The sequence below is a fragment of the Apostichopus japonicus genome, chromosome 6 (assembly GCF_037975245.1).
Source record: "Apostichopus japonicus isolate 1M-3 chromosome 6, ASM3797524v1, whole genome shotgun sequence".
NCBI classification, from domain to species: domain Eukaryota; kingdom Metazoa; phylum Echinodermata; class Holothuroidea; order Aspidochirotida; family Stichopodidae; genus Apostichopus; species Apostichopus japonicus.
The window spans coordinates 15,438,688-15,465,430 of NC_092566.1; the positions used below are offsets into that span (position 1 = coordinate 15,438,688).

The 26,743-nt window shown below is 37.2% G+C and overlaps 1 protein-coding gene across 1 annotated transcript in view; it reads right to left on the reverse strand.

Annotated features, from left to right (window-relative positions):
- Positions 1-7,556: 7,556 nt before the first annotated feature.
- LOC139969090 (tachykinin-like peptides receptor 99D) overlaps positions 7,557-26,743 on the reverse strand; it is a 90,188-nt gene continuing 71,001 nt past the window's right edge. The window contains exons 3-4 of the mRNA XM_071973867.1: positions 10,911-11,107; positions 7,557-8,606 (exon numbers count right to left, since the gene is read on the reverse strand). Coding sequence (XP_071829968.1) covers positions 8,369-8,606; positions 10,911-11,107 — 435 coding nt within the window. The 3' untranslated portion in view covers positions 7,557-8,368. The remainder of the gene's footprint in view (positions 8,607-10,910; positions 11,108-26,743) is intronic.

A 26,743-nucleotide genomic window follows, 5' to 3' on the forward strand; every position in this document is an offset into this window, starting at 1 on the left:
GAGACATTTAATATATTTTCTTAGTTGTAAAGTGTCTAGTTATCAATATGCATTTTAGTTTGTAAGAATATTACTTTCTTCAGTAGATAAATAATTTTGTACATCATTAACGAAAAACCAAAATCCTTTTCAGTAACAACAACCGTGATGACGCCACTAACTCTACTGATACCATCCTGCCACGTACATTGAAGAGGACACGAGCATATTACCGCCATCTTTGGTTTGAATGACAAAGATCTTTGTAAAAAAAAAACCTGCCCCAAACGTCTTGCTCCGCTTGGGTGATATCCCATAATGTATATGAGTTGTGTCTGAGAGCTGCCATTTTGTAAATCTGTGACGTCACAGTGCCACTAGGATCTGAAAGCTTTTCACTGTCTGTCTGTTTTCCTTTTTATATTTTCAAGGAGAAGTGTTAACAGTTTTGACCCGGAAACCAATGCCATCAAAAGGTCATGTAACCAATTTCAGTATTTAAGATTCAGCATTTTCAAAACCCTTTCTACCTTATATGAAATAAATATTGCCACCGCACACCCCCCCCCCCCCCAAAAAAATCATAATAATCATCATCATCATAATCATAATAACAACAATAATAATCATAATCATAGTGATCATAATGATTATAATGATCATAATGATCATAATCATAATAATAATAATCATAATTAAGAAAGAAACAAAAACATATGAAATTGAAGAACATATGGCTCGATGATGTCATATTTAGACTTGATCAAGTCATTGACCTTACATTTAAATTAATTAACATAAAACCGTGATATTTCACAAAATAATGGAATAAGACTTTTTCATCTTTAACTGTTTAGGGACATTTGTCATGGCAGTTATCTTTATATATCTCATACATCAAGTAATGATGCTTGGGTTGTTTCTTCTTTTAATAGAATTTCTCACAAAACTTTTTAAATGATGCGAGAAAATTCCAGCAGCTGTATCTAGCAAATGAATTTCAGCGACCGGAATAACCCTTTAAGGCACCTTATCTACAACTACATCGCGGGCAACTTCATCGCGGAAAACTCATCGTCAAAATGCATCTTAAAGTATGACTTTAATTTACCCTTTTGCTCTCGTAGGTAGATCGGACAACTGTGTTTATTCAGCTGATTAAATATCCCTCATCTCTTAAACCTCCTTAGGAAAAAAAAACATTGTTTATATTTTAAAGTTAGAGCTTGAAGTTTTGTTTTGTTTTGATTTGTATCTTGTCATAAAACAAATAGCTTTCAAAACATTTGCAATAATGATATAACCTTGAAAATTACATACGGTCAGTTGTGGCAAAGGAATACTGTATATTAACCGGTCAAGTTTGATTATATCATTTCATCGTCATCAAATACGGATTAACATTTTTTAACGAAGTCCATAAATAGTGTTAAAGAGAAAACCAAACCGATAAGGACATATAAGATATGATTAATCTTAGTTACTTTTAATGCCTTGGTATATACCGAGTATCTGTAAAGAATGAATGTTGATAATTCATATTAGTTTAAGCAGTCTCAACATATTTCTAAATATACGTCTTGGAATGTTTAATAAAGCTAAAAAGTTATTCGAATAGTTTCCTTTCCTGATTCATTTTCTGTTTCCTTCGTTTGAGTTTCCAAAAGTGCTTAATGTTGAGGGTTTCACCTTCAACATTATCTTCATCAGATAGAGAGACTTCGGGCAATTAACATGCGTCAATGCTTTGATAGGTGGGAGGAGGAGGGGGAGATGCGAGGGATTTGAGAGGGCGTTGTGATTAACCAACATTTGCTTTATACTTCTAATCAGATTTGGCTGTATAGCACTGTTGACCTTTAAGGAAATCTTTAGTTGGTTGGAGGGGGAGGCTAGCTGATGTGTTGACGAGAACAGTGATTAAATTTCATCCCTCCTGGCTCAAAATCTAAGCGATCATGCTGTTTAAATTAGCTATACCATATGCAGGGTAAGACATTATTCGTTAACGACTTCTCTCTAATCTCTAGTGGTCTAGAAGAAATGACCAATTTAGTGTGTAAGTCAATGGAGCAGTTAATGTATGGTTTTAACGACACACGTAGATCTTTATTACATCCCTTCTGTCTCAAATATCATCGACATTTATGCAATGTCTCAACGCCTCTCTGACCACCTCTAATCATACCCCGGTGTGACGTTGTATAACATCCCGTGAGTATGTTATCCGGGCATATTCTAAACTAGTGTAAAACCTCAGGGGGATATTTGATACTAGTGTAGAATCTCCCCCACGAGCATAATATATGCGACCCAGAGAAAATACGATAGTAAATGTCTCTCTCCGATTGTCTCAATACTAAGATTTGATATCTTGTATCTTGTACCGAATAGCAAGGGGTAGTGTGGTCCCTAAATTCAGAAAGTGAAGTTAGCCTTATCGACGGTAAATTGTTTAGGAAAGTATTTCTTGCAGTGGAACAAATGGAAGTACAATACAATACACTTTGCAATAATTCAATCCAAAATATCATTTTACTTCAATACAAATTTTGGATATATTACACTAGTGTAGTATCTCCCCGAAGACGTTTCGCACTACTGGTTTACAACAACCTCCGCCAAATGAATTAACTGATGGGAAGGGGGATGTGCTACACTGTCACGCCGGTCATCCCTATTAATCAAGGTGAAGTTGGTAGATAATTGTCCCTTCGGAGTTTATTTTATCGTCATACAATCAATTACGCACACATAATTATAGGTAATAAATATATGTCCACCTTCGGTGAAAATCAATAAAAAAAATATGTTGGGGGACTTTTCAATAATTAATATTAAGGTAACGGACTAATTATAACTGCAAAATAAGCAATGATGAGGGAGCTATACCCTCTTTAATATATATTTGTTTTATTCTTGACTACTCGACGAAAAGTGGTTGTTACAATTATCGCTGGGTAACATACGTAATTTCAAATTTGACAATGACGGATGGGGTGCTTATAACAGTAAAGGCCTTTCGTGACCCCTTGAACTAGTGATAAGCGAGAAAGAGAGAGAAATAGAGATAGCTAATTAAATTGTATCGTAGTGTCTGCTGATTGAATTTAGCATCAGTGAAATTAGAGCAATCATGTCGAAACTAGAGTATAGTGTCTTCAATGTGAGCTTATAAACCTGATGTTAACCTCTGTTAGATAGTTTACCTAGATTGACATGTTGAAGGGCCTCCAACCAGATTATGTATACTGATTCAGTCCGTATTCCCATACTTTTACTCGTAGCCTATATTCGATGACATATATTTCTGTACTTAGTACTTATGCAGGGTCTGTACTCTCACACTGGTACTTAACTCTAAGTTTAGTACCGTGTACTCGTTCTCTTATCCGTGGCTTTGTACTCCAACTTCTTGTTCTGGGGGACATTGTAACTCGTAATGGTACTCAACACATTGTACTCACATGATACATACAAAACCATTGTTGGGGTCAAGTGTACAAAAATCGCAGAAGTAGTACTCTTTCAGTTATAGTTATAATCAACACCAACATAATGCATGTTGTCTATGTGGATTACTTTTACATCTCTTTTAAGAACGACTTACAGCCCAAAAATGTTTTATTTTTGGAGGGGGGTGGAAAGTTTAAGCTAATTATGAAAATTAGCAACTACATTTACTGCAGCATGCTATTGACGCAGTTAATGTTCACTAAAATCAAAGTTGTGTTCGAAATCATTCTCAAGATGGCGACACATAGTTACAAATTAGGCACCAGCTGTATTTTCGGTGATATGCTACAACATTACTACACATATTTACCTCGGCCATACGGTAACAACGCACTGATAGATCGTGATATCGGGCCGGTCTGCTGTAACCGTTTTTGACCTTCCCAGAACGCTCTTCATGAACAAAACAGACCTACATGATGTTTTGCAATATTGCTGATGTCCACCCACGCTGCTTGTTCAAACCATCATGATTAAACTAATTTGATGCTTACTTATAAGAGGCCTTTGGCGTTCCAAGAGGCCGCAGATCTCGGATCGGTCCATACTTAAAGTTTTACAACAAGCAACTGTGGTTTGGTCATCACGGATAAAGCCAGCTGGCATTATAAATGCATCAAAGAGAATTAACTTGAAATTTTATATTGAAAAAAGCCCTCTGTTTTAATATTAATTTCAATTCAACTTTATTCACCCCAAAGGGAAGAAAAGCTAACTTTGTTGAATAACAGTAAATTCACCGTCGTTTTGGAGAATTATTATTAATATTATTATTATTATTATTATTATTATTTTCATATCACACTGTGAAGAAATTTGTACATCAGGGTACTAACGCAAGGTAGAGAGATACAAACTGATTAAACACGATTATTCTGCTCGTCAAATGCAAATCGGACGCAAATATGGAAATTAAGAGGAAATTGGAATGTATATTATCGATATGATTATTAGATAGTCACATTTTATGTTCGATATATCTTGACATTTTTGCTAAAATGTTTTTGAAAAGTCTCGGTTTCTTTTACCCGACATGGTTTTGTTTTTAGTATATATCTTGTCAAGTCAAAACAAACACTCCGTTATATTTTGCTTGGTTTATTAAAGTTTGATATTTCATTGTGTGGTAAAAAGAAATATGCATGCTCTGTGGGAATCAAGAATTGACGTATGGTGAATGGTGAGATCCCAGTCGTGGTTTGACAAACTGATCATTGACCTAGTTGAATAATTAACTGTCGAAAAACAATTCTATCGCTACATGGGGCCCAAGTATAACCTATGGCATATCAGCAAAGTAATGTCTCTCGGTTACAAAATCGTCTCTGTTCTATTTTATTATTATTTATAATACTTCTCCCCTTGTTCACCCCCCCCCCCCAAATCACTCCTCTTCTCATAGCTCTCTTCCACCCATTTTTCTCAACACCTTTCTGTCTTTGTCCTTCTCCAGTTTATTCCCAAACCCCTTCCCTTAATTCTCTCTTTGTCCCTCCACTGTTTATCTCCTACCTCTCCTCTTCCCCTGTTGGTTTCTTTCTTTCTTCTCTCCATCCCTTGTCTACTAATCCCCTTACATCTATCTCTTTGTGTCCACCATACTCATTAACCTGTCTGTATTCTGTGTGTGTATTTGTCCATTCTGTTACTGTTACTTATCATTTAGCCTTTGGAGAAGATCCTGCTAGGATCGAAACGTCAGGCCAACTTACTTTTACACATTCTCTTACACAGGCTCTCTAGTGGATAAGCAGTTTGCTAACAGGTTTATTTTATTTTTATTATTATTTAAACATACTTTTGAATGTTGTGACGTCAGAGCCTTAAGTCAATTACTCATCTTCGTCTCTAAGTTGGAAATGCCAACAGATGTCTAAACTATTTAATTAATTTAGTATTATACCCAAAGCTCATATGAAACCCTATAGGCCTACATCTGCTATACATTCATATACATATGTGTTTATATTCCATACTAGTAATTTAAGTGCAAGAATCAGGCTAAAATGGCTGCTGTCATAAATATCTAAGGTTATATACGGAATTGGGTTAAAATGGTTATTGTCATAAATTGCTCGCGGTTAATTCAAATTGTCACTTTTTTTGAAGAAATAAAAACGCATTCTGCGTAGAACTTTGTACTGTAAGACTACGGACGTGTCTGTCTGTCTGTATATTACAACATAACCTAATCCACTTTAAGTAATGAACAAAAATGTACCCAAGAATGGCAATGTGGGAGATGGTTTATTCTTCAGGGATTCTCAAATAAGCTACCTGTGGCCGAAACCCGTTCCGCGAAATATTTCAATCCGACTCGCGAAAAAAATATTGGCTAATAGTAATCATAATAATAATAATCAGCAGTTAGTTTTTACGACGCTATAAGCGACCACAAATGTGGGAACAACCCACAAGGGCTTATGGATTACAACTTACACGTCGGGTGGCTTCCAATTCAACATTTTAACACAAATTTGGATTCTTTTCAATTTAGAAAGTCATTTCAGTCTTGCACTTGTGGGGTATACGTGGACTCGTATGGCCTTAACAGGCCCTTAGCCAGAGTGACCGATTGGGGGGGGGGGGGGGAGGGCCAACATCAACGCAGGAGAATCGCTGTCCTGGGGGAGGGGTCCCCTCCCCCACCGACCCCTCCCCCACCCATAGCTACGTGTCTGGGCCTTAGGGCCATATCACTCTAACGTCCTAGCCTGCTACACATTGTTCAATCTATTATAGTAAGATTTTGTTTCTCTCTGCTCCTTTCATCCAGTTGATAGTCCTCTTTGTTCTTCGTAGAACATTAACTAATAACCCCAACCCATCCCCTCTCCCCCACCCCCTCCCCCATCCCCTCCCCGTAACCGCTACGTTGTGTGAACATTGTTATCTTTCTGACATATAAAGTGATAGGCCTAACTGGCGGTTGCGTTGTTAGAAAGTTACGTACTGTTAATTTAATGTAAAAACATTGTCGCTACAAGGGATTGTTCAATATATATGAATGAAGCTTTCCAGTTAGATGTTTTAATTATAAAACAGACGACAAGATCATGCTTTAGTTCTATATATAGCCAAGACTGAATTCAAATTTCATCTTCCTTTTTCACTTTTCTAATTTGCGTGTTCGATTTTCTTTTTGTGTAAATTTGCTTGTAAAATTTGACCCAAATTTGATGATAACGTCGGCTCTTAAATGTACACCCACCCCCACCCTCACCTCACCTGCTCACCAACCCCCAGTACAAAAAGGTATTCGCGCCCGTGGTACTAGGCAACCGTGCAGGTTTGTAGGGACTTTACGTTCCTGGTTCAATTGACCATGCAAACTTCGTATCTTATTATTCTTTACTTCATCTTTGTGACAAGCTATCTGTCAGAAAGACCATAAATTTCTTCTCTTTGAAGCTATTTGTGTCTGTAAACGTGTAGGACATCACTTGTTAAGTGAAAGAAAATCATTACTTCATCAAGGTGTCGCTCGTCACGAGTAACACGTTGCGAAATGAGGTGAATTAATAATCAACTCAATCGTTTATAATACATGCACAGCCTTGCATATCATTTTAGTGAAAACGGCTGGAACAACTAGATTATACGCTAACGGTACAGTGCTCATCTTCGCTCAGTGTCTTAAATTTTATAATCAAGAGCCAGCTTGATATTTGACTGATTTAAAGAGGAACGTATATTGTTTTTAAACATTTTATTGAAATACACGTTCAGTAACGTTTCTAACAGATACGAAAATATACTGTTGCTACGTTTTGAATCCAAAGTAAACTCGAAACAACCACATGTGACGTTACACATTATCTGGCAAGATTTTCGTTTGTTCTTTAAGATTGTACACGAATATTAAGTGTTCTTTATAACTGGGACTACAGTATGAATACACCAAACTCGTTATACTCTGTACTTAGGAACCAACCTCCCCTCCTCCCTCCCCCTCCCACCTCGCCCTCCACTCCCCTAAAATTCAAGAAATACAAAATATTATGAAGCTGCAATGACGTGTGTCTGCTTAATGTTCATGGTACAAACTGTGGTAATATCAACAATAAGTATTTCGACAAGAAGCAATTTTAATACAAACTTTGCTTGATAAGGGGAGAGCGCGGAGGGGGGGGGGGGCGGGTGCGGGTGGGTGAATGTAAATGGAAGAAGGATCTATGTTAACATTACAAAGTATTATACAGGGCATTTATCAGAAAACATTTGTTTTCCTTTTTGAATCTCACTGATCCGACTTTTACTCTTCCCCGGCTTCAGTCAGGAACACAAATGGACAACTATATGTCCCAACTGAAACTGAAATTCGTTAGACTTAACGTTCATTTGTCTAATTTGCGACAGTCTGATGTCTTTGTTTTACGATTCCTCATGTATGGACTTGTATTCATGCAAATTTAAATATCTAGAACAATGACCCGTTATTTATATATGTAACCGTACATGTATTGTTTACATCTCAAAGACTTGCTTTTCATGGTAACAGTTACAATGATGTCGTATAGACTAGCTCCTTGGTGACAAGTTCTATGTGTTTGCCTTTAGAATGGACCTCTTCAGCGTTTAACAGAGGGCGCTGTTTTATTGTCAAGTTGATCGGAACCAGATAGGCACTAGATATTATAGCGCCCTCTGTATAATTTTGAGCGTGGCTGAAGAGCTCCATCTATCACCACCTGTCACCAAAGCAAATTGGAAAATTTCTTTTCGCAATATATAATCCATAATATCTGAAATTCAACTCGACTAGATTGGCTAATGAAGTAAACCTTTGGGGGTGCGGATTGGTGTGAAGAAAAAAACATCAACATATTTATATTAAATTCAACTCAAAAAGCTGTTTTAAATTAAGTTTTCTTCATACATTTTGTTCTTGATTTTCGTCTATGGCACTTTCGTTTCCACTTGAAGTTGCTGTCGGCAGGAGGAAATTTGATTGCGATCTTTGAGAGGCAAGTGTGTTACTGGAACAATTTTGAAGCCTTTTGCTGAGAGGAGCGGGAACGCATTCCTGCGGTATTGTACAGAGGCGCATACGCCGAAAACGTATGCAGGGAAGAAGAAAGCGAAATATGCGGTGAAACCCGTACCGAAATCTGTAGTGAGAGAAAGGGGGAAAATATGAAATATATGAAAAATATGAAAATATGAAAAATATGAAAAATATGAAAAATATGAAAAATATGAAAAATATGAAAAATATGAAAAAATATGAAAAATATGAAAAATATGAAAAATATGAAAAATATGAAAAATATGAAAAATATGAAAAACATGAAAAACATGAAAAATATGAAAAATATGAAAAACATGAAAAATATGAAAAATATGAAAAATATGAAAATATGAAAAGGAATAAATTGAAGAAAAGAAATGAATAGATTTGATGGTACACTGATGAGTGAATTACCATGACAACCTGGGAATTATGAAACCGAAATATTGAAATAACATCAGTACTGCGCTCAGATATGCTTGGAAATCAAGACAATTGTCATGAATTATGTTCAAACTTCGACAAGCGGTGTTTTCTTTTCTTACAGTCAATTTTTCTTTTACTCATTTAGAGATATTTTTTCCTCTTTGAGATTATTTCATTATTTTAAATGTCTAAATTTATCACTTTTCACTACCTGTAAATAATCTGGAGGCGTAAATAAATCCGAGACTCTGAGAACCGTTATAAATTTGGTGAGGAAAGTCACTCAAAGTATATAGCCTGTACACGAAAACCATACTGTAACGGAATGACGTTACCCATAACTTTTATTATTGAGGGCGCTATCTTAAGAATATGACCAGAGCCGTATATACGGCTCTGAATATGACATTCAGTTAGTTATGACACACAAACTTATTTCATACGATCCACCGTTTGTGTTTTCCCTGGTTCGAAGAAGAAAATACGTCCCGTCAAAGATTCGCTAAGAAGGCCCATTGTCGTGAATACCATATTTATGTTAAGATCTTGCATAGAGTGATCAATTCAAGGATTCAAAACTGTAAATTGTTGCTCAATAGGAACGAAAACCGTTTCCGATAAGTTCAACTAAGTTATCCACCGTGTCAGTGAAGGGTGGTTCCCATACAACGGAATATCACGAATACAATATGTTCATCATTGGCTGTTGGTCAGTTAAGATAATTGATATAAGTTCACACCCGATACACACAGAGAACACATGCAGGTACTACTTTAAATATATTAAAGTATATTATATATTAAATATATATATATATATATATATTATATATTAAATATATTAAGTTTTGTACCAAAGTAGAAACTGGATCGTGCTATAAATCGATAGCATGTGCTATAATGTGCTAATAACCGAGGATATGTGTAATCCCAACAAATCCAGTTTGATGCATTTGCTGGAATGACACATATCCTCACTTCTTACTGTAATCCTGTAATCCTGTGTGTATGTATGTAGTTTAGATCCTCCTGCAAGCAGGAACTCGTGGAGAAGCCTCATTGGCTTATCAAAGCCGCAAGCTGACCGAAGTCAGTCTCTTAGATTCATATTTAACGTCCATGATTATGAATTGTCAATTGTCAACAACTCTGTAACTAGACGACATACATTAATCTTGGAGTGACTCGAACTGGGGACCTTATGATTGGAAGGCACTGGTATTAACCACTGAGCTAACACTCCTAATAGCACATGCTACCGTATTATCAGATTTGTCAGCACGATTCATTTTCTATTACTGTGGTATAAAACTTTCAAGATTCACAATAAAGTTACTGTAATCTTTGTTTGAATTGGTTGGAGTTCAAGATATGCAGTTTCAAATAACTGACACCTAGTCTTGTTCTGTCCTCCATTTTTGGATTCGGCCGCTTATCTTTGTAGAGGGTGAAACCCACATTCCAATACGACTAGATCCACTCTCAACCCCAGTCCCCTTACATGCACGGAGGCTGCAGTAATCGTATGATCATGCCTTTTTTCTTTCTTTTTTTGATGAGCGATCTACTGTGTTTTGTTTTGTTTTGTTTACACATTATCACATATCTTAGCCAATTAGAATTATTGGAGGCTATGTAATGACGATCTTCAAGTGATACCGGAACGGTCGATCCTGGGTTTAAATAATTTGGTGGCGTGATATATAACGTAAATATCTTCCTCAATGAATTTAAATTCGTGCAATGCATGAATGACTCTCGCTTCTTCCAGACCAACCAGGTGTGTTGATTAACAGAGCAGAGTGTATACCAGACAACATAACCTAGTTTAAATTAAAACTCAGGCCTTTACATCCAGTCTAACCAGCAAATACCAAAACGTAGGCTAACGTGCAAAAAAATATAAAAAAACCTAGCAGACGACGAAAATGCCCTGCAGGGATTGGAGGAAAAACATATTGTGACGTAACACACTTACCTGTCGTTTAACCAATAGTAAATGAATGGATTGTAAACACTACTGCTCATTGCCAGCCACCAGACGAAGAGATACATATGTATAGAGAAGTGTTGTTGGTAGACCTCGGGTGCTAGAAAGGCTAGAAACTGATAGACGTGTATAGGTAACCAACATATTCCGAATAGGACAATGACGATAACCAGCATCTTAACGACCTGGAGGAAGATATAAAAGACAAAGAGAGGAGATGAACAAAACATGAAGCCATTTCAACAGTATAAAGTAAATGACAAGAACGATCCGTGGAAGGTTTAAGATTAATGCAAATTGTTAATAGAAATGATATTAGACCCACAGTCTTATGGTTAGAAGAATTTTGTCTTATCCTTCCCAGACCGCGTATATAGCCAGGGCACAGTTAGCCTGTGTCCCTTCAGGTTTATGAAATACCTCAGAGGCATCTCTTTATAGTACCCCCCCCCCCCCGCCCCTTCTTGTACGTCAGTGGGTAACAAAATGTTCCATTTTCCATTTTCGTGACCTTTCGTTACTAACTGTGTAACCTTTCTGTCGAAAAATTAGAAAGAATGGTTATTGAAAAATGTTGTGTCATGTTAAATGAAGAAGAGAAGTGCCCCCTCTTGTTGGGAAATATTGAAATACTGGAATTTGGTAAGGAACGCACAGAGGACGACTTTTCGTCGGAAACTTGTGAGGTTACTTTGTGCTTTTGCTCCTGCTAATCGAGAGCACTTTCATCAAAGTTTATGCCCCCCCCCCCCCATTCACATACAAGCACCCCTTTAGATTGAGCCGTCTTCCATCATAATTACGACTTCATGTCCAGTAAGAAGTGAAGTATCCAGCGCCTTCGGCGCTTAAAGATATCTCCGGTTCAATAACTGGGGAGATTTTTGGCGCTTAGATCGATAGACTAAGCTGAGATATATGTTACAGCGCCGGAGGCGCTAGAGACTTGACTTCTTACTGAAACTAAAGCTGAACTGTAATTTTGTTGCAGCCGTATTTTGGAACATTTTTTTTTGCATAACAGATAAGGTACATCGTAGCTGCAAATAAATTGGAATATTCCGGTCTAATTCTACATACTTTCTTTTCTCCGTACCTGTATATTTTGTTAGAAACAATACAGTTCTCTGACATTACATCCAAATTAACATTTAAATTATGCCCGAGTTCTTGGTTCTTATCCTATACTGTTATATGGTTCCTTGTCTGTACTACGAAAAAAAAAACAGGTGTTTCGGTCGCCATCTTTAAGAAATGACGGCAAAGCAGTTTCGCGAAATGAACATCCAAGTCAAGGGGAATACACGTGCATTATTAGCGCAAATTTGCTTCATCGTTAAGTGTATACAAACGCGCTGCAAGAAATCATTATGTCAAAAACGTACGGCTGTCTGCAAAACTCGCGCGTGTACTGATGTCCATGGCACGCCATAGATGTGACGTTTTTGTCTGTGCGAATTCAGGCGCGGCGGAACGGACAAATTATTGGGGGGCTAATGCGTGGAGACTATCTAAGCGGAGCGCCACCATCGGTTGGCGCGGAGCGTACAAGAAAATTTTGGGTTTTTTCAAACCCCCAGATGGCCGGAAACGGCACTTCCCGAGTGTTTTATGCTGCGAATACCTAGCCCTAAAATATGGGTCTCAAGCCTGCAATTTCTCAGATTGCACGAGAAAGTCTGTAAAAACATTGTAATTTGTATATTCGATGGTGTTTTAAGAGTGTAGCTATTACTCGTAGTGTACTCGCAAAGACGTTTTTGAGTGTAGTAAGGGCAGTGGCGGAGCTAGGGGTATTGGTCGGGGGGGGGGGGGCAAGAATGGTCTGTAGGGCGCTTTCAACACTATCTAAGCAGAGCGCCACCACAGGTTGGCGCGGAGCGTACAGAAAATTTTTGAGTAAAGATACTCTACAGATTGCAGGAAATGACCCTTTCCGGGCCTTGCTAATTTACAGATAAACGGAGAATAAATAGGTGTCGTCGCCATTTTGTCGGAAAATTACACCAACAGAATATGACAAATGTCAATAGGTAGATGAGAGCGCAATAAAATAGTCAATAATCACGAATAAGTAAAAAGTAGTGAAAAGCTGAAAAGGGCGCCAGTAGTTCGTCGGGGGGGGGGGGGCATCCGCCCCCTGACTCTATGGACGCTCCGCCACTGAGTAAGGGGATGTTGGAGAACTGGCTGAAATGAGGCAAGTAATTGTCCTAAGACGAAGTTGTGTTGCGCTTACCGGTACTCACACTCACTGCTTCCACTTTTCAAGGGGCGTGAAGACGCGGTTGAGGTGACAATGTGGTCTATAGCCAGGGGACGGGCCAAGGGTCCCCCCAGCATTTACTAAAATTATTACACCTATATAGTATACGTGTGCATCGGACAGATCGACAAGTATGCATTGAAAAATGGGCAGATGCACGTTTCGGAGCCTTGGTAAATGTTGGGGGGGGCTTATCATGCATTTGCCCCCTCAACTTTTTCATTGGGGGCGCTGAGCCCCCCCAAGCCCCCCGGTTCCGCCGCCACTGTGCGAATTACGGCAGCTATTAAATATTTGGGACTTATGCACCTCAAACAGGGGTGGGGCGTTATTCCAATGTATCGCTGTATTCGAGTGTCTGTGAATTCATGCATTCATTTATGCCTGTCAATCATAACGAATGTAGATATTGTAAATTACATTTGTAGAGGAACATTTTCAAGTAGCGATTTCTCATCATTATTCTGTTAAATAATTCTCAACTTTTTGTGCATTTAATCTAATAACAGTTTCCGGAAGCAGTAATCGAATTTATAAATATTAAACAGCAATATGACTGAGTTTTCTTTTATGTTAATATTTATTTTGCGTTACTGTTTTATGACACAGCTAAGGCATCTTTTATTATTTAACAACGTTTTATTGCAGCTCAAGTGATTAGTATTGGACCGTGGGAGGTGCGTATATACGAAGTGCGTATATACATATTTACATATAGATAACTTTTTTTAAAGAGGAAGGAAATAAGGGGTTGATATGAAACTCAAATTTGTCATTTATCAAGTTGTCACAATGATTTGCAATTATAAAATTTTCAAACACTATCTTTCGCTTGATATATGGCAAGGTATATGATTAATCGTGTTTTTTATTCATATGAAATATTTTCAAAGACAGCGAAAAACTGTATAACTATATAAAACATTATATTGAGCAATCCTCCAATGACTTCGTCGACGTAGTCAATTTCCTCATGCTAATAACTCTCTAAACTGTCCTCCCATATCATGCTTCAGAGCACTGGTGTTGGCAGTACAAACAGTTCCTACCCTTTATCTGATTTTAATGTTAATACCACTCTAAACTGTGTTTTCCCATATCATGGTTTAAAGCACTAGTATTGACAGTACAAACAGTTCCTAACCTTTATCTGATTTTAATGCTAATACCACTCTAAACTGTCCTCCCATGTCATGCTTCAGAGCACCAGTTTTGACAGAACAAACAGTTCCTAGCCTTTATCTGATAGAAACCTGATATTCATACACTGCTCATACTGACACTACAAGTGCTCTGAAGCAGGCATGACAGTATAGTATAGAAAAAATTGTCCCCAACTATAGGTGACAAAAGTGACCATGCTTGTAGTGCTGGGTCTTAACTAGCGTGTAGCCCTCGTGGCATTTGTACTCTTACATTTAGGCATTTTGGAATATTTGTACCCGTACTTGCGCTGAGAGCAGGTACTTGTACCTCGCGTATACTCATATACCAAGGGGAGTTCTTCCTGTACTCTTACCAGGGAGCTGCTACTCTAGAGTAGCAGTTCCCTGCTCTTACTCATGCTGTCGGTGGTAGTCATAATTATTACTGATCAGAAACAATTGGTTTTGTACGACCCCTGTTTTTGACGTTTTTTCTGTTTAGTCTGTTCCTTTAAAGGGTGTGAAGACTCGCGCAAAAAGAAACGTCTAATGCCGGTAATCTGACCTATAGTTTCGAAAGTGGTGTAACAGAAGTGTTAGACATCACCATCGATCCCAGAAAATACACACACAGCTTGCTACTGTCGGTAATTAGACACTAGTGTACAGTCAGTACATACAGCTGCGGTCAATACCCACAGCACAGTGTACAAACGATACAGCGATGGACATCTCAGGTCCAGCTAAAGATAACAAGGTATCACGTTTCATTACTGTCTGCATTTTGTGGCGACAAGAGAAAAACTTTACTTGCAAGTAACGGAAAGTTAACTTTTTCACAGGGCGGCACGCGGTTTGGGGCGAGTCTTCAATGCCTTTAATCCCACTGACTGGTTTGTTCCACGCAAAACATGGTCCTCTGTTTATACCCATCTGTTTTTACCTCCATGGTTTACCGTAGCGTGTACTTTTAGAGGGAGGGAGTAATACCCTCAGAACAGCGGAAGGTCCTGAGTACTATCTCTACCTATAGTACCTCGTATGCGTCGGCACACTTGACAAATTCGATCGTATCCCAAACCAGCCAGTACACTATAAAGTGCCATGTAAACCATCAGAACTGACGATCACCAGGCTAAGACGAACCTTTAAGTTTCTTGTATGATCGATCGGTATCTTTCGATAATTAAATTAATCTTACTCCGATGGGAATTTTTCCAAGCTGTTCATCGGAAACAATCTGCACAAAACATTGCCCTCCGGACAAAACGAAAGGCCACCCAGGACATGCCAGTAAATTACAAAAACATCCCAGGTTTCCCCCCAAATTCGAGGCAAACGAAGAGTATCGCGAAAACTCAGTCTCAAGTGGGACAGAAACGTTGTTCGAATCGTATACACATGTATATGTCTGTTACAAAATGACCAAAGTGCAATTACGTTATTTTACATAGACCCTGTTCGTATAATATAACCATTTAGCATGTTGTTCTTAAAACAGATGTTCCATGTGTGTTTTACTCACTTTGGGAGAAGTTTTTATTTTTCTCTTATATTTTGAACAAAACAAAAAAGGTTCAGGAAGCCACTTCAGACAGGTCTGTTTATATTTTCTCCGTCTTTTTGTGTGTGCAAAAGACTTGGCAGTTTTTATAAAGGAGAGACTGAAATTATGAGTATAGTAACAGTGTATTAAGCCATGTGCATATATATATATATATACATATATATATATATATATATATATATATATATATATATATATATATATATATATATATATATATTATATATCATAAGTTTTACTTAACTTGTTAACACTGTTTCCCTGACTTCATAATTAAAGGGGATAGGTTTTGCAAAGCCAGTCGTTGACGATGAATAGGCCTATATAGTTAACCTAGGCTGGGTTGATCCTACTTTTCCACGTTTTCCTTCTTCTCATGTAAATCTACAACGTATGGACGCTCAAAATTGGTTTCTTTGATCCATAAGAATCGAAGGACCAAATCAGCATACACCACAAAAACACGACATGAATATGCATATTTGTATTGTATAAATTATTGCGCACAATAGCCCACAACGGTCGATTGACAGTTCAGCAAATGCTAGGTTTTAGAACTTAATATAAAACAAATCTAACTAACGACATAATTCTTTGCCACTATCTTCATTATTCATATTGTATCAACGGTTCATAGCAACGAGGCCCCGCCCACTTTGGAAAATGAGAAAGTGGACCAAGTTGCAGCTCTCTGGCGTAGAGCGGTATACATGAACATTAAAATGTTGAATGGAAGGATCAACTCTGACTAATAACTATGAAAGTGGTTTCCTTTTAATATTGAATGTGATATCTTTGTATCAACATTTTTAAATTTGTAATCGATTAAAATGGAATTTTCCAAACTATATTAAAGCATTAGTCCACCATACTGAAATATATGCAGCAAAAACATACAAAACATGCACCCTTCTGTAACATAAACATGATGTGGTTAAACTGTTACGGTCAGAGGCGCAACCACGTACCCTTCTGGGAGGGGAGAGTTAGTGTTTTATCCCCATCTCCCAGAATTAAGTCAAGGGGTGCTCTACACCCCCCCCCCACCCCAGCGGCAAGCAGAATGTTACAAAAGAAATCTTGGCACCTTGGCAGTAGATTAATATACAACAAATATGCGCAGTACAAGGTTAACAGGAGAAAATTCTTCAACATTACTCTAAAAGTTGCAAATGCATTTACCTCTTAGTTTTCTACCAAAATATTTCAACTTCTTCCATCGGACGGCCTAACATCTTACACCGTCGTGTATAGAATAGTAATAAGTAATTAATTTGAGGCTTTCTCCAACTGTAAACATATACTTTTTTTTCTAAATATAATAAATACCAATACAGGCTTATATGTTGGTTGGTTTCTAAGCTTTATCTGGAACATATTTTGTCTGTATAACAGCTGTTACTATAAAGGCTTCAAGAAACAAGATATATTCCGTCTTCTTAAGATGTCCTTTACGGAATTGGTCATATTTTTAAGGACGTATCCCGTTACTTGACATTGGCGCCAATGCACTTTGAAAGATCTTACTATACTAGAAACAACAAGGACATCTGTGGCGATAATAAATTCTGCTCTTTTTGGCATTGCTCTCAAGATGGAATTAATTATTACAAGGGAATAAATTATCACATCATAGATTAATTTTGTAATTCTTTTTTCTTGCTGATTTTTTTTTAAGATCATACACGGCATGTGCAAATTTTTGATTGCGTTGCGTTTTTTCTTCTTTTTTTTTTGTCATCCTACCAGGATTTTCCTTAAGTTTATTTCCGGCTTTTATGAATTCGTTTATATATACCGGGAACACAGCTGCGTACAATGTGTAGCATTTGCGGAATTTCTGTGTGGTCCCTTTCCCGGGATTGCGGCGACGGATAAAAAAACCCTGCGCAGGCCGTATATATAGTAACACAATATATGATACCATGGTAGTTATAACGTTAGCAGTTGCTTCCATTAAAGGATTGGTTCAGGTGTTTGACATGTCTATTTTGTATGAAAGAGTACAAAAAGACAAAATAACAGTGAAGAAACTACCATGATAGCATGCTCTGTTAAGGAGATATGACACTTTGAAGATATCAAAATTTCTTTGAAAACGACTGGTGTAGAAAGACTTACTGTGAGGGTGTGACGTCGCATCCTCACTTCCTTAACATTTGTGAATATATTTCTTTAAAAATTATTTACATTTTTTAACACATTTGAAAATACTATAATCAAAATTTCTTCAGATGTTTAATCTCAAATACTTCCTTTGACAAATATGAGATCTCCTGACATATCTTTTGGTTGAAAGTCATGAAATCTCACAAAATATTTAGAGAAAAAAACAAAGACTTTTCAGGAATGTGAGGATGTGACATCATAGCTAGTCAGATTTCAGCAGTTTCTACACAATCTGATAAAACTTTACACTTGAATATCTCTTTAACCGAAAAAGATATTTGAACAGTTTTTTTCACCATTGTGTTTCTTTCATTGTCCTCTTTCATATAACATAAACATGTATGACAACTGAACCAATCCTTTAATTTTGCAATCTTTGAACCCTGAATTGACCGATTTTCTAACCACTTGCTTTCATGGCATTCTAAATGACCGCACACCTTGGTGCATTGGCTAAAATGAGAAGAGAGTGGATGCTGTCTATAAGCATGTCAGGAGTCTTGCAAGATATTTGTTTAAAACATTTGAATTAACTGTCTTACGAACGGTTATATTCGTGAAATGTTCACGGAACTTTTTGCCTCAAATTCTATTTTCGGACCAACATGATCAACGAGTCTACGTGGCAGACCTATTAACAGAATAGATGTGTAAATTATGTTGTAATCTTTTAGAATCTGTTTTAATTGATCTTTATAATCTGTTTTAATTGACTTCCGTTAATGACGTGGGTTGGTTTATTCAGACATTCGCGATAGTATGGGGCCGCGTGAATGTTTTCTTATAACAGTATTGCGGTGATGACGATCTCGCTGATTTCGCTCAGTGGTTTAGTTCTACCCATCGATGGCTTGATCAGATTCTTCCAGAAATTCTTCTAGAAAAGAATTATACTTGTAAAGGTCGGCAGTCAAACTGCTCGAAGTACGGAAAATATTCCTTATAGGCTTCGCGCATGCGTTGAAGTTTACTGTATTATTCCACGAAAGTGTCTTAAAATGCAAAAGTGATGTTTTCTTTTTTGAGCTGTAAAAATAAAAAAAATATATATATATATATATATATATATATATATATATATATATATATATATATATATATATATATATATATATATATATATATATATATATATATTCGTCTTGCGCTATTAAGCGTTTGTCGTAACACAAGAAAGCATGATCATTTACTCACCGTGTGTTTTAATATTGTTCTCATCTAAATGTCAGACTAAGAATTTTCTATCGACAAAGACTTGCGTATTAACATTTGTCCATCGCCAAGAGGGTCTTTTGTCTTCATCATTTAAAAGGAAAATTGCAGTTCTAGTACTCCCTTTTGTTAAATAAAATTATTTTCTTCCAACATTAATTGTCCATTCGACATGTTTTCGGGCAAAATAAGCCACAAATTTACCGCTCTTTTGATAATTAATCATTTCGTTTCTTTCATCGTTAAAAAAAATATACCCGAGAAAAAATTTGATTTATTTCTAATTCTCCTGCGAAGAGATTCTTTCAACGATATACTTAAATACCCTGACTAAAGCCATCAAGGTGAATTCAACGCACAGAAGATGTCATGATGTGTTGAGAAAAGCCTGGGAGCTGAGAGCCTGGAGTAAATAAATTCTCGGTGTAAACCAAAAGGAAAATAAAACCCACATTATATTTAATGTAATGTGTCAGGTGCGTGTTCTTGTCATATAGAAGCCCATGACCTCGTATAAATTAATAATGTTGTTGAATTGAGTAGACTACGACAGCAGACTATTGGAAATTCTTTCATATTTTGGTCTTTGCGAAAGTTATAGCGAAGAAGACAAAGTGCCCCACACCGAGGAGGAGAGAGGGATGGGAGGGGGGGGGGCTGATTTGAAGGGAATTATGCAAGATGTCTAAAAAAAAAATCGATATTTGAAATAGATGCCAGTTGTCCAAAGACTTGCAGCACATCCAATGGTCGTATGCCTTACCTAACATTAGCACACAGCTGGAATCCTTATTGGAGAATTCTTACGGATAGGTCTATATCTGGCGAGAGAAGTCATTTACCTCATGCAGTAGTGTATATTAGAGGTTAACTTATACAAACAAGGAGTTTTATCCTGAATATCATTGTAGAGGAGGAAGGGGAGGGGAGGCGGTGGATGCTAAAAGCCTAAAAGGGAGGCTATGGGGAGTACTTAGTTTGAAGGACTTGAAAGATTTTCGTAATTATGTACAAGTCGATCGTATGGCGATAAGAAGTTCGTATCCCCCCCCCCCCCCCCAGCAAGGCCCATGGCTCTCAGACATAATCAATTATAATGTCAAGGCAGAATATCTTTAGCAACCAAGTAAGATAGGTTCACCATGTTAAATAAGACATGTTGTGTTGGAAGTGATTCGTAAAGTTTTATTTGCTTATATTTGAGCAGAACATACACTAAATAGCGCGAAGATTGGGAGAGGGTGTGGGGTAGTTTCAAAAGATTTAGGGAACATTTTGATGTATTAACTTCTTTGTAGATCTAACTGAGCATTAGCAATCCGGGAGAGACCAATTACCTTATGCATGGAGCAGACCCTTAACCAGACTTCAACTTACTATTATTAGTTTTGAGCGGGGGGGGGGGGGGGTGGTAAGGGGGTTTGGTCACATTGTTGGTCATGTCCGTCCTTCAGAGGGGTATAGAAGGGGGAGGTATGTCCCCTCCTCTTCGAGGGATTTTGGTTTGAGTAAGAGGGCATACATGCAAAATGTGGCATGGTGTTATAGCATCATCATCACCATCACCATCATCATCATCATCATCATCATCATCATCATCATCATCATCATCATCATCATCATCATCATCATCATCATCATCATCATCATCATCATCATCATCACCATCATCATCATCATCATCATCACCATCATCATCATCATCATCATCATCATCATCATCATCATCATCATCATCATCATCATCATCATCATCATCATCATCATCATCATCATCATCATCATCATCATCATCATCATCATCATCATCATCATCATCATCAAATTCATAATCATCATCATCATCATCATCATCATCATCATCATCATCATCATCATCATCATCATCATCATCATCATCATCATCATCATCATCATCATCATCATCATCATCATCATCATCATCATCATCATCAAGCATCGACGTTCTGTACGTTCATGTCAGAATCTTGTCCATCGTTCTCAGTGCAGTCAATATGATAAACAGTGTCACCATTATTTTTTCTTTTCCTCTCTTTTATTTCAGACGACATTCCATGAAAACAACTGCGTTTTTTAGTTGTTGTCATGTCATTTTTCTTCCACCTGTATTATTTGACAACGAAGATCGAACAGGCATATATAAACGGCAGTGAAGTCACTTAAGCGTAAAAGATACCAAAGGAATTGACATCGTCTGAAAGGGTAAGACAATTTGTTTCCTATTTTTCCACGAATAATTCTATAAAATTCAATATAGTTTTCTTTAGAAAAGCGAAGGACAGACATTAGAAGTTAGGCAAAGAAGAAGAAGAAGAAGTAGAAGAGGAAGAAGAACGAATGAGGTCATAGGAAATGAGATATTTAAATTAATAGCAAAATTATGAAATGACGAAGACAAGCAAACACGTTTTGATAATGTCAAACTTATATCTCAAGGATAAATATAATGGAGTTTATTTATATACTTGACCAATATGAAAAATACGGGAGAAAAGAGTTTAGTTTGGATAAATATAATGGAGTTTATTTATATACTTGACCAATATGAAAAATAGGGAGAAAAAACAGAGTTTAGTTTAAATAGATATAATGGAGTTTATTTATATACTTGACCAATATGAAAAATAGGGGAAAAAGGAGAGTTTACTTTGGATAGATATAATGGAGTTTATTTATATACTTGACTAATATGAAAAATAGGGTGGAAAAGAGTTTAGTTTGGATAGATATAATGGAGTTTATTTATATACTTGACTAATATGAAAAATAGGGTGGAAAAGAGTTTTGTTTGGATAGATATAATGGAGTTTATTTATATACTTGACCAATATGAAAAAGTTTAATTTTTCCCCTTCTATTTTCTGAATGTTGAATTTGAACAACAACAACAAAGCGGTTTCGGTGTAATAATGTGAAGTTATATAACCTTAAATCTATTACCCGAGGACATGATTTCTATAAATAAAAAACAAACACTCACACACACACACGCCCACACACATAATTATATAATACGTGTTTGCATGCAAACTATACCAACAAAGTGAGAAAAACAAGTTTCCTTAAAATCTCTCATGTTCATTGGATTTTAAAGAAAGGAGTCGGAGATATCGTTAATAACACAATATAAACTTTATACTTTTACAAAACGTTGACGTAATTATAATGACAATACGTTAATAACAAGAACATAGTCAATACAAATTGAAGATAGGTGTATAGTCGAAACATTGCATGTATGTTGCAATTATGTTATTTCTTTTGGTGTATGCGTCGAGCACCAATAATTCGAAAAGGCAAATAATTTGATCCAATCTCAACCCCAGTTCATTTAGATGTCACTTAAAGGAATTGTCTGGTGGAAGATTTTGATACATTGTCCTTGTAGTTATTATTTTTCTCTTTCTAACCATGTAAAAATTGTCCCCATTCGACATTTTCTTCTTGTAGAAATCTGGTTTTCAAATTCACCAGTTTCTCACCAAAAGTACCGTTTGTTCGAACGCTTCAATACGGTGTTTGACGTAGTGCTTGCAGATAGGCAAAACAGGCGACTTGAAGTTAGCACTCCCAATTCCGCAGCAAATTAACTCACGTGTAAGCACATTGAATTGCCTCATATATATAACGTACATACTCGCCAACGTATATACTACGATGCTCAGTTGGTGTACTTGTATAGCGTTACACATAGTACACTCACACTCAAACCACAGTTCATTAACTGTTCTTCGAACTCGCTGAAATAAAATTCACGGATCAAATTAACAGTAAAAGGAAACTTATAAAGTATTCGTTAAACCGAAAGATGAAACTTGGCGGGATCGATGTCATCGCAGAACTGTCCGATTGTAAACGTTAGGGTAGCCTATACACGCGAACATTCTTCGCGCTGGAGCTGGATACCGCGATGTATAAACAACGAAGAGCCTGCTGTTAAAACTTATCTTGTGTTACACAAAGACCACTAAACCACCGATCTACCAAATGTATTGCGGCTTAAGGAGATTTTTAAATCATATATAATTTATAAGAAATTTCACCGGAAATTATTGAAGAAATTGATCGAATCGTTGTCAGAGCAGAATATAGCGCTGAAAAGCTTAGGCTTCGCAGAACTGTCCGATTGTCAACGTTTGAGTACAGCCTACATGCGAACATTTTTCGCGTTGGAGCTGGATAGCGCGATGTATAGCCTGAACAACTCAGAGTCTGCTGTTAAAATTTACCTTGTGTTACACAAAGACCACGGAACCACCGCTCAAGTACATGGTGGCTTAAGGAGTTTTTGAAAACATATCTAATTTTTAAGAAATTTCACCGGAAATTAAGGAAGAAATTTATCTGTATACACACGCTGTTTTTGTTGTGATTACCGTATAGGTACTGTGCGGAGGGTGGGTTATGACGCAATCTGCTATGGCAGAGCTGACGTCACGTATTGTACTGTTCAAATCATATTTGAAATGTCTATCCATAACGATTAAAAAATCGTTTCTCTGTCAAACGCAACATTAGCGTTCTCATACTTTGACAACATGTTTGGAAAATTATTTACTATTTTTTAAGGTAACTTCTTTGGGCCACCAGACAATCCTTTTAAGATGAGACGGCTGCATGTACAGTTCAACGTTAATTAGGGCCAACAAAGAGGTAACCCAATTACGCTTGGACATCAAGGGGTATATAGGCATTGACGTAGAATCGAGAGAATTGATAGCCTTAGTATTTTCCTACCATTACCTCAACGATGATTTTTTTTTATCTGGATGGGAAAATAATTATTCATATTGATAACAAAAAAATCAGATCGAAAACACTTGGAATCATGATATTACGTTTTCAATGTAGACTTCAGTTAGCAATGAAAAAAAAAAAAAAAACCTGATTACGTCACAAACCTCGAGAACCAATCACAACGCGGCAATATGGAACGATATACAGCGAAAGTCACATGAAGTTGAACGTGCATTATCACATGCACGGTTTAAAACCCGAACGTTGTAATTAACCCAATCAAACTCAAACATCGCCTGTTATAGCAGGAAATGAAAGGGGAATGAACCAGATAACTGACCAAAAAACAGACTTGGTCAGGTTTGCTCGAAAACCGTTTTGAGAGGTATCCGTATGTTTGAAGTGTTTAAAAACAAAAGCAATCTATTTAATCTACTTCAAGAAAGAGGTCGATAATAGTGTCACCAGAAAAGAAAGTTGATCTGCAACTAGGGCATCGACTCCGTCTATCGCAAGTCAAATGCCCAATAACGAGATATTCCAGGATTTATTTGGTCGATAATCCGATGAACCCGGAATATCGCTCGCCCAATACCTGGTATATCGCCGATTTATTTAGATTATCAATGGAAAATCTGTCGGTCTAAAAAACCTAGATTTTCGTAGAGAAACAGCGATCATCGGCGAAAATCCTGCATTATCGGTATATATAAAATTGGATTATCGATTGAAATCCAAGATTATCGGCGAAAAATCTTGCATGATTATCAGTTGATATTTCAAGATTTTCGACCAAAAAACCGAGAACGACAGGTTCCTTCTATCGATAGGAATTTCCCAAGATGTATACGCCATTATCACTAAATTCCTATGTATACTTGTGTGTGACAAATCTTGTCTCGGCCCATTGCTCAATCATACACAAGAACGAGCAGCGGAACATATTGATGTTCAAGCATTTCCAAGGAGGCTATTCAGCCCTCTACACGCCTTTCAGCCCTCTACACGCCTTTCAGCCCTCTACACGCCTTTCAGCCCTAGGTATATTACTACAAGGTAGACCTCTAGAAACCAAAATGAGTGGTCCAAGCATTACACATGCGGATGTTAGGATAGGACTTAAAGGCATTGAAGACTCGCCCCAAACCGCGTGCCACCCTCTGAAATAAAGGGTTAAAGTTCCGTTGCTTGCAAGTGAAGTTTTCTTCTTGTCGCTGCAAAATGCAGACAGTAATGAAACGTGATACCTTGTAATCTTTTATCTGGACCTGAGATCAGGGAGTTCCATAACAACTCCCTGCTGAGATGTCCATCGCTGCTATATGTACACTGTGTTGTGGGTATTGACCGTAGGTGCATGTATTGACTGAACACTAGAGTCTAATTACCTACGGTAGCAAGCTGTATGTGTATTTTCTGGGATCGATGGTTGTGTCTTACACCTCATTCGAACTAGATCAGATTACCGGCATCAGACGTTTCTTTGTGCGCGAGTCTTCACACCCTTTAACGTAAGGTCTCCAAAGGGGCCCTCTATGATATTCTGTTGGTAAGGGTAGTTAGTAATAGTCTCCTGCTTTGCAAACTTTGGTGAAATATTGACATATGCTTACTGAATCCCATATTCATTGTACATTAGTATTGTTGCTGCAAATTGGACAAACTCGGACGTCCCGAATTGTCAAAGGTATATAGTAGCATGTAATCTTGCGCTATAGCCTATACTTCCATAATCATGATTTATCGGTTGATAAACTTGGATTATCGGTACATAATCCTGGATTATCGGTATAAAATCCTGAATTTTCGGCTCATAAACCTGGATTATAAATAGAATAATTTGGATTATCGATCGGAAAACTTGGATTTTCTACCGACAAATCTAAGCATCGTTCGATAAACTTGGATTTATCGGTCGAACAAATTCAGTGTCCTTAATGGGTTTTTTATGTGGCTATCCAGGTATTCAGATATAAACTTTGCTAAATCTTCTGGGATGCCTCATATACGGGTAGATTGATAATGACCTCGGTTCCTCATTGTAAAACTAAATGTTACTCATGAATTCAACCAACACCTAAATTTTTAATTTTTTATGGACACCAGAGAATCCCTGAATGACAGTCAATACCATTTATCCTTGACAAATTTGTAATACAATTGTTATTTGAGGAAAAAAACACTTTGCTTTGCTAATGAGTTTTGTGGTTCATCTGATATTAAATAGATATTCTTTCCAAGCAAAACGAAGTCAGTTTGACTATAGTCAAGTTTTCATTTCAAATATTAGCTACAACTGGTGCGTAAAGGTGATCCCAAGATGGGTGACCCCTTTCCTTACCCCCCCTTCCACTGCCCCCGTCCCACATGGTATGTTTCAGCCATTTCAAGAGGTAATTTAGAATTGTGTGAACTATTAAAAACCCTTATGTAATATAAGTACTATATAATCGGTGTTGTGGTCGAGTAGATAAAGGCGGTGGCATTTGAAACAATGAGGCTTAGCAATCGGGGAGGTTCCGGGTTCGATAACCGACCGGGTAAGGTGAGATAACCGAGTAAGTTTGGTTTTTCATCCAAGAGCAATCTACGGTTATTCCAATCTGAAATGACTTTCTAAATTGGAAAGAGTCGAAATTTGAGTTGAAAATGTTGAATTGAAAGCCACCCGTTGTGTAAGTTGTAGTCCATAATTCATAAGCCT